A 10,189-nucleotide genomic window follows, 5' to 3' on the forward strand; every position below is an offset into this window, starting at 1 on the left:
TTTTATTGGACTTTATATAAAACCTTCAGAAAAACAGAAGGCCGCTTTAAATAAATGATTCAATGGCTTTGTTGTTTTTTTTTGTGTTTTTTAACTTTAAATAAACATCATGCTTAAAAATTAAAAAGATTTTCTTATGCGTTTGATCAGACTTTTCTATTTCAATTTATGAATTAATTGATTTTCTTTTGCAAAAGCTCGACATGACATCAACATTTTATTGTTTAACATGTTATAACATATATAAAAATCCTTGAATATAAGGTAATCTACGTTACCATAACTGGTCAATTCTTTTACTTTGTTCATTTGTTAGTAACAGCTTTAAACCAAGTCATAGACTTTGTGATATTTTATAATTTTTTTTATATATATAATAAAAAAGATAATGTCTTAATGGCATTCACTAAATATTTACGGTCTTAAGCTATTCGTTTCTTAAAAGAATGGAAAAATGAATATGTTTCAGCATAAACCTTTTATAAATTTATCTTAGTCGACGACTTATTACTGATAATTACATCTAAAGCTTGGTGTACGGTTTTATTAAAACCTGTGCATAAAATATGTAATGTTACTTTGGCAAATTAGTTATCGAAGTGACTATCTGTATCAAGTACATTTATAGAATATATCAAATCACTTTAATATGACCATTGGTTTATGTTTAGTTAAGGTAACGTAAATAACATTTTGCAAAAGTACTCAATTTGTTTCAGTGGCTGTTCTACAGATAATAATCGAGTTTGAGTGCTGTAACTTTCCAAATTTGTCAGACACATATCTCTTTAACCATCTATGTAATAAAAAATTAATAAAAAACAAGTTCATTTTTTAACTTTTTGTCAATTTAAGTTGGGCCTATGAGTCAGAATTTCGAGTAACGGATGTCGTAATTTCAAATAAGTTTGACGAAATTTGGAGGTATGTATTTAGTTAGTAACTCGAAATTTCGAAATAATAAACAACACACACTTGGCACTAAAGCACTTCCGTATAATGTAGATGGTACGAGGATTTATTTCCAGCATTGGAAAAAAGGTAAATAAGTCCCGTCGTCTAGACTGCAATTTTGTGAATGGAATAAAAAACGCATACTTAGAAAAATTAAGTTCATCTGAGAATATGCAGTCACAGTTTTATAATAAAAATAAGCTCAAATGAGTTCTTTTCTTCATTCTTTTGATAGTTTAATTTTTTTTTGGAGTTTTTTTTTTTTTAAATTTTCCTTCTTGTAAATGTTGCTTAATTTTAAAGTTTACCACTTAATCTAAAACTCTTCCAAAACAAATGTTAACAAAGATATCATAGGCATAAACATGTATACAAAGTTTTAATAATATTTAGCATCCTTAAATTACGCCCTGTTAAGTTAAATAGTGCATGTTAGTTTTACATGTAATTTTTCTATATAAACTATTGCACAAAGCATCCATAAAGTTAATACGAATATAAATATTTTTTTTGACTTCATGAATGAACTTCGGATTGTACTTTCTCTACGTACAATTTATTTCAAGGGGGTTTGAGGGAAAGGACCAAGCACTTGCTATTTATTTAATGCTTATCATCTAGTTAAGAGAAATTGCAATGTAATAATACACTTTTTTCTGCCTTTTTGATATTTTTTAATCTTGTTTCATGCTATATTTATAGCTGAATGAAAAGCACAACACTGTACTTAAAATGTAGCAGTTTTTTTGTTAATAATGTGAACACTTCACTTTGCGAATTAGATCCTAGATATCATTCTTTATCTTGTTTAGTTAAAGATAGATGCATCTTTAACGTTGAAGACCTCTGTTGTTATCATGTAAACAAACACTGAGAAGACTTTATATATAGTGATATGTCTTCTAAAATGTTCTTCAGGTCAAAGTGAGCAGATAAACTAGACAGTCTACTGTCTACTGTCAAATAGATAGCTTCTAAAAGCAAACACTTAAGCAAAACTTGGAGAAAATTTAATGTTACAGTTTCATATCAAAGGTAATGCACATTAATCTTTACCTGCATACTTTTAAATATGTTATGCACTTTATACATTTTTAAGTTTTCGAGAGAAAAAAATATTGAATTATCCGTGTAAACTGTCGAGAGGAACTGCAGCCATCGAATAGCTTAATATCTAACTCGTAAGCAAACTCTTTTTGGAAGGGAATGTCGTCCTTTGATTGATTTAACTTTTCTATTGGCATAACACTATAGTACGTTTATTAAAATAATGTATCATGTTCATTCGTTTAAATTGATCATCGTTTCTTTCGTTACAGTGTGACTGTGGGGTATTAATATTGAACTCATCTGCTTCTTTCATACTCAAATAATGTCAAACTCAGATGCAACTCGTGGTCTTCGCTTTTACAACAAGGTTGCTATAGTTACAGGGGGATGTAGGGGGATTGGACGTGGTTGTGTGGATGTGTTGGGTAAGATTAATTAAGTCTTTCAAAGCTATTTATAGAGTATATAATAAAATCCGATATTACATACTTGTATGTTACGATATACAATGAATAATGAATTGTTCTAGATTAAAATATTATAGTTTATCATACAAATATGCATACTAAATCGCTAAAAACTCCATCAACATTTTTTCAAGAAATATGTCAATAGAATATCGAAATGATAAATTTCTAATGTTTTTATCAATATTTGAAATATTTATGGAAATTGTGCCCATTGCTGACCAATTCACTTTAAATCTCATTAGTATTCAATAAATCACAAATATCATATGAGCCGCGTCACGACAAAACCAACGTAATGATCAGGATCCATGCTGTTCGCTTACAAACCATATAACAAGTAGAGAAACTGATAGCGAACAGCATGGATCCTGATCAGACTGCGCGGATGCGCAGGCTGGTCTGGATCCGTGCTGGTCGCAAACGCAATATGTTGGTTTTGTCGTGACACGCCTCATATAGATATTGTCTCATTGAAGTTTTTAAAATTCCATATTTTTTCGCTTCTTTACTGTCTGATTCCATGTAAAACATTTTGTTTGGATATACATGCATATAATTTTCTTCGGTTAACATTGACTTGTATATTTTATCGAAGATACTATTTTTTGTAAAATCATCATCGCTTGGCTCCACAAAATTATATCTAGTAAGGCTTCTACTTTTTTCGAGAATTTCTTGTTTTTAATTTTTGTATTTCGCATAAAATATATTTACATTTTTTTATATGTAATACATAATATGTGTTTATATGTATATAATTGTGTCGTCAATTTTAGCGGAACATGGAGGAAAAATTGCAGTCTTAGACTTAGACGGTAAGTTATTGAAATTAATTGAAATTTTAACATTCTGGTACTTGTACTTATTAACTTAAATGACACATGAAAATCGTTTAATGTAAGATTATTTATTAGAGTACATGTACACATTTTCGGCTATTCATTATTAGTATAACACAATAACAAAGCATTTTTATGCATTAAATATTACAATTAAATGTCTGTCTCGGTTGGAATCAGATATGTTGGGTTAATATCAACGTTAGAGATTTTGAGTAAGGCATTATATACTGCGTTGCATAACAATTAAGGTGTTGGCTGATGTCATTGGTTTAACGTCAAAAGTGCACATTTGACGTTATAATTGCACAATTGTCTTCTTGTCAAAGTGCTTGATACATAATTTATTATATACCCGAGCCGCTTTCCTACCCCGCAACGTGCATACAACTTGTAAACTGTTTATTTATAAATATAGCTAAACTCAATTTATTTAGAAGTCACTGGGTCCTCGGTATGTTTCAAAATGTCTCTAGATACGTGTGATAAAGAAAATGGTTGGTATTCCTTTCATGTTTGTTTTTTAAAAATGTAAGGATGATGGAAAAATTCATTTGAAAAAAACCCCCAAAATTTTATAATATATAAAAAAGTTGCCATTTTAACATTTAGATGTAATTTTTAAAACAGATACATTTTTTTAACCAAAATTTTAAACTGCTTTTTCCCAATTTATTGACGAAAGGAAAACAAATCAAATTTAAAAGAGAATCTTTTAATTAAAATAACAATATATTTAGATGAAGTTGGAGAAATTTGCTCAGTCAACCCCCTGGGAAATTTTTTTATTTCATTGTAACATGACAAAGGAAGAAAAATTAAAGGGTTTTATTTAATGGCTTTAAATATACTACTATTTCTATACGAAGTTAATTGGAAAGATCAATGTTTAAATTTCCAGAATTTAAATAAGAAAAATTTGTTGTGAAAAATTATGGATTGAGTGAGCTGGAGAATAAGAAGTAGGCAGCTTCATGGATAACAGTTGACTTAAAATGTGTAAATGAAAGGTAGAGTCAGTGTCGCAAAGGAAACTGGAATTATATGTTACGTTTTAAAGTAATGTTTCTTCGAACATATATTATTGTATTTGTTTGTTTTGTCAAGAAAAGTGTTTGTTTTTTTCGGTGATAATGAAGAAATGTTTCTTTGAAAATATAATAATTTTGTTATCTTGAAGCATTAATTGCATTGAACGCCTATCTTATACTACATTCTTAGTGAACTTAATATTAAGACCAACAGAAACATTTACTTCTGCTTTGTCTGTTACAACCTAAAAGAAACTTGATAAGATGCTAATATACAGTACTTGTATATCAATAATTGTAATGTATGAAGACTTCTTGCTTACGAAACACAAATTTCCTACATGGTAATTATACAATGGTGTCAGATATTCTTTTCCAATTTAGTACATGTTTGACCCATATTGAATTAACGAATTCAACTTCACATTTCAGAATGCTGTAGAACTTGTGGTAAAGAAGTATGGTCAACTGGATTGTTTAGTTAACAACGTCGGAACACGTAATGCATTTTTATTGGAAACATATAAAACTTAGACAGAAAAAAATAACTCATCATCATCATAATCAAATATTTTTCATTGAATGACATTATAAATACAGATGTATATACGAATGCAAAAGACGAGCAAAGCTTTTATTGTGAAACATTTCTGTATTTTTATGAATCTTTAGATATCATAAACATCAAGATCTAATCACTTAATCTGTATGCTATGCTAAAAAGTAGTTACGTTTTATGAAAACCTTTACAAAATTCAAAATGTGATAATAAATAATTCACATCAACTGTTCATTTTACCATTTGCCATTACTAAAAATACAAAATGTCTAAAGTCAATTTATTGTTTAAAAATATTGCTCAATTTAAATTTTGGGAAAAACTTAAAAAACTATACAGTTTTATTTTTATGCAAATTAAACATCTAATGAGTGCTCGGAGAGTAGATACTTTACGTTCTAAACCAAACACACTATAAGTTATTACAGAACGAAATATGTGCCATTATTGAATCTGTCAGTTTTTATTATTTTAAGACATGACCACTTTATTTCTCCCAGTAAGAGGGAAAGCAGTTTCCCATACTGTACATAGTTATTCAAATTAGACATGCCCAGTGATAGGGAATGCAGTTTCCCATACATGGCTCAACAATTTTCTTATTCAAATTAGACATATTTAGTGAATAAAATTTCTAAACTTTGATGACTGCTGTAATTTTCAGATCCAGGGTCAAAAACCATTGATGAACTGACAGTGCAAAGTTTTAGAGATCTTCTAAATCTGAATCTTGTCAGTAACTTCACAGCAAGTAAAGTAAGTATATATTTTTTTTATCTTGTCAATAATTTTACAATTAACATAGCAAGTGTATGTCCATTTTTGTTATCTTGGCTGTTATTTCAAACCAAATAAAGTAAATGTCAGTAACTTCACGGCAAATAAGATATGCGTCAATATTTCACTGAAAGTTCTGTAAGTGTCTAGTTTTGATATCTTGATAGTAATAACCGAATAGCAGGTAAACATGGTAAAGGGAATGTTTAAATTGTTTTTAACGTCACAGAAATGAAGGCGGAGTCCAACCTTTTGGTATCTTGATAATAACCTTTACTGCAAGTAAAGTACTATCCTGTTTCGTTATCTTGTCTTTTGGAGCTGCACGGTGAAACATCTTAACATATTCATTACTCATTTTGATCCATAGTAAGGTTTTGATTATGGAAACGCATAAAAATAATGACTGACCTAAAGTAAAGGGTAGTAATGTAATAAAAATTATGATATTTTTTTTTGTAAATTGCAATCGAAAATTTATTACAATACCATTATTGTGAATGAAAAAAAAAAAACAACAACTTTCGGCTGATGAATATGTACAATTATTGGAAGCGCTGCCGAAGTAAATAAAGTTTTCTAATAAACAACTTTTTTTTCTTTATCTATTCACTGCACAAAGAAGATTCGTCACCTTGTCATATACAAAATATGATATATTGAAAACTTTTTGTAAGGATTAACAAAATTGATTATTATTTCAAAAATTGTTCTTTCGATTCATCAACTGAAATCAACTGTTATCTTTTACAGTATGCTCTCCCTTACCTGAGGAAATCCAAGGGTAATATAGTTAACATCACGAGTATTAGTGCCCATTCTGGTACTGGATTGGCATCAAGTTATTGTGCAACTAAGGTAATTATTGCAATATTTTTTTGTCCAGATTTTTTTAAAATGAATAACACTTTTCATTATTTTTCTAGTATATTTTACCACTTTAATATTGAATACACGTGCCGATTTTGCGACTCCGTAAAAAATGATATCGCACGGCCTAGCATATGCGAGTATATTGACGTGCCGTCATTTGCGTTATATAGTGTAAAGACGCTTATTAAATGTTAGTTTACACTATAAATAGGCGCATCATTGAAAAATGATTCTTTTGCACTTTAAACAGTCTATATTTTGGATATGCCAGAATATTATATTCGTGTAGGTTCATTACTAGATTTATTGAACTCGTTGCGTAAAATAATATTTTGCTCGCCAGACACTCCGCATGATATAATTTATTGAGCTCGTTCAATGAATTCAGTATTGATCATACACTCATTCAATATCCTCTATTTATTCGAATGCATTTTAAACGTCAATTTATTCATAATCAGTTGTAACTGTACCGGTCACAGAACGTTGGTGGTGGTACTCAGGTACCCGTTAACATTTTATCCTGAAATAATGTGCAGATGGGCACCTGAGGCATTTCTCCTTCAGTAAAAGCTTGAAAATCGCCACGTAACCTATACTTTGTTGATGCGACCCAAACCCAACCAAATATTGTTAACATCTAGGAACCTCATCAAAATCCGAACCATCTGCTGATGTGTCTTCAAAGAATCCTGAATTATCACGTTATTATATTGTTGAGCTTAGCCTAAGGTTTTCAGCATGCCCGCCTTTACACTGTTACAGTACGGGGTTTTCTATATACATTGTGTTGAACGTGAAAGCAACCGTTAAGTTAAATTTAATTCATTGCATTAAAAAGTACATGTAATAGACTTGATGTCCGGCCGATTCCACCAAGGGAGAAACAATCTATGTCATAAATCCTTCAGTTTTCTGAACAAACTTGACCACTTTTGTAGCTTTCCTTTTCTAAATTGACACTCTCTTTACTTGGTTATCTTCTGTCAATGTCTGCATGGTAAGCCTTGTCAAGTTTATTTTGTATGAAATGCTTCAAACCATAACATTCATTTTTTAAGGGTGGATGCTTGTCACTAACGAAAGCTCTCGCTATTGACGAGGCAAAACACGGAGTTCGTGTCAATTGGTAAGTAAATAGAATCATTTTTATAGCATTGCACGTTTCAACATGTATATATAAGGATGAAGTAATTTTTGACTCCCCCAAAAGGAAGTTTTGGCTAAAATAAGTATGTTTTAATGATTTCCTACGGTTTATATGTCCGTATATAAAGGTTAGTTTTTTAATATAAACCGCGCCGCTAAATACAAACAGCTGTTTATATATAGAGCCATTTAACAGACCGAATGTCTTTATTACTAATTATATATTTGTTTATCATATACACCAGAAATAGACCATATACAAAAAAGGTAAAGTTTATTATAGTGTAACCCCTACTGAAAGGGCCAGCCATTTCTGACTAATGAGACACATTTTGCTTGCATACCATGTACCTCCCAACTCCTACCACTATGCCAGGTGCCAGGCATATTAGAAATCGGTAACCATTCATTTAAACTACCTCGCGGCTCACGAGCGGCCATTTCGGAACGAGTCCCAAGAGAAACACACATTTTCATGTTCTCAATGGAATAGGATCTAGTTTTATGCCCTTTGTGACTGAGGAGTTGCTTTTAAAGGTTGATGCCTCAGAGTTGCCTCCAATGTTTATCCGTGCGTGATCGTAATAGGCGCCGGCATAGGTTCAGACAACTGGGGTCTATGCATCTCTTAGCTCCAGCAGGTGAGGTGGTTTTGACCCCGGTGTTGCTTTAAGTTTGTTACACCCGAGGTAGCCGAAACCATATTTCCTGCTTGACGCCATATGTACTTAAATGTTTGATGTGCTGTAAAGCCAAACACAATTTAATAGTCTTCTTTTTAAAAAGACAATTTGAATGACTTACACCGAATTCAGTTTTCTCGACAAGAGTGCGATCTTGTGAATAATGTATGATTAGCGCTCAAATGTGTAGGAATATATTAACGAAGTACATGGCCCAACAAACTGGATTAAAAAAACACTCACAATTTATTCATTAAATAAACGCTTGTTGTTCGACGTGTAGAGGTCAGCAGATGTAAACTTTAATTACAAATTCACGTAAGTCTTACCTAATTACAAAAGTGTAAGCTTGGCCACGAACTGAACATGATAATTTAAATAAATGTGTAAAAATACGACATAAGTATTTCAGTTTACCACACGCTACTACATGTAGATTTCAATTTAGAAGTTTAGATATATCCCCAGGTTGTGTGAAATTTATACTACATGAATATTTCTGATTATTCCCAGTGTTGTATTGCTTCTACATAAATATTGTAGTAAATCCCCATGAACATTTTATAAATTCTACATGGATATGTGAGTATTTACCCGTGTTGCATAAATATTACATACTGTATATTGTTTCTGTGAAAATCTTCCAGTATATCCCAATATGTTGTTTAAATACTACATACATGTTTACAATATATATTTCCAGGTTGTATAAATAGTATATGCATTTTTCAGTATATCGCCAGCTGGTATCAATACTACGAAATACTACATGAATTTATCATTAAATCTCCATGTTGTATAAATACTACATAATTATATTTTTTTTTCAGTTTGTTGCCAGGTTATAAAAGAACTACATATTTATTGCTTATATAATACCACAGTTACATTTCAATATTTATGCTTTGGCTATAAAAATAAGTTTTATGTATATTTCAGTATATCACCAGGGTGTATAGACACTCCGTTAATGCGAAGTGTTGAGAAAGCAAGTGGTAATGAAATGACAGAGGAAAGACTTAACTATATCGGTTCCTTACATGTAAATAATTTTTCTATCCCTTAACAAATTTATCTTAATCAATGTAAAAAGCTGCGCATATTTAACAGTTATTAATTTGAGACACTTTAGTTCAGTTCTTGAAACAATAACATAAATCAAAAAATACTTTTTAGTAGCCGATAAATCTCAATTTATCACGCTTTATGCATCTCCAAGATTTTATTCTCGACATCCTTGTATTCAAAGTAAGTAATGATAGGCACTTACAATGCAGGGTTTTTAATTGACAACGTTACTTCCATGGGATTTTATTGCAGCCATTAAATAGGATTGGTCAACCTAGAGAGATAGGAAAAGCTTGTCTGTTCCTTGCTGTAGACGCCACCTTCACTACTGGTGAGGAGTTAATGTGTACCGGAGGCATTGAATTAATATAAAATAGAATGTTACTGAAAATAGACAATTTTTGGGAATAAATTGAACGTTACATTTTCTGTAAATTACCAACATTCTTAAATTCGCCAAAATATATGAAAAACAGCATATGAATTGGATATGTGATAAAAAAACAAACATCCGACAATTATTAAAATACATTCATGAAACGAGTTCAGGAACATGTTAGTGTGCAATACTCTTGTTGACACTTTCACAGAATAGTTGATGTCAAATGCCAGCTCATGTGAGATCTTATAAATGCCTCTGTTAGTTTCTTCTTGTTCAGATTGTACTTACAGTTGAGAAAAATACAAACACCTCTGTTTGAATATTTTTTCGTTTGGGTGACTATGGGATTATTTT

At 30.8% G+C, this 10,189-nt stretch overlaps 1 protein-coding gene and 1 long non-coding RNA gene across 2 annotated transcripts; both read left to right on the plus strand.

Annotated features, from left to right (window-relative positions):
• The first annotated feature begins 1,866 nt into the window (after positions 1–1,866).
• Positions 1,867–4,065, plus strand: LOC132748130 (uncharacterized). The gene is made up of 4 exons (XR_009628223.1): positions 1,867–1,989; positions 2,274–2,429; positions 3,251–3,289; positions 4,054–4,065. It is a non-coding gene; the product is annotated as an uncharacterized LOC132748130 (long non-coding RNA).
• A 33-nt stretch (positions 4,066–4,098) lies between these two features.
• LOC132748132 (17-beta-hydroxysteroid dehydrogenase 14-like) lies at positions 4,099–9,864 on the plus strand (the record flags this gene model as incomplete). The annotated part of the gene is made up of 7 exons (XM_060737680.1): positions 4,099–4,138; positions 4,787–4,843; positions 5,568–5,659; positions 6,434–6,538; positions 7,615–7,682; positions 9,325–9,436; positions 9,697–9,864. Coding segments are annotated over 7 exons (603 nt in total), but the record flags the coding sequence as incomplete, so codon positions are not given.
• Between the last annotated feature and the right edge of the window lie 325 nt (positions 9,865–10,189).

This window comes from Ruditapes philippinarum, unplaced genomic scaffold, assembly GCF_026571515.1.
Source record: "Ruditapes philippinarum isolate M1 unplaced genomic scaffold, ASM2657151v2 ctg7163_1_1_1_1, whole genome shotgun sequence".
NCBI classification, from domain to species: domain Eukaryota; kingdom Metazoa; phylum Mollusca; class Bivalvia; order Venerida; family Veneridae; genus Ruditapes; species Ruditapes philippinarum.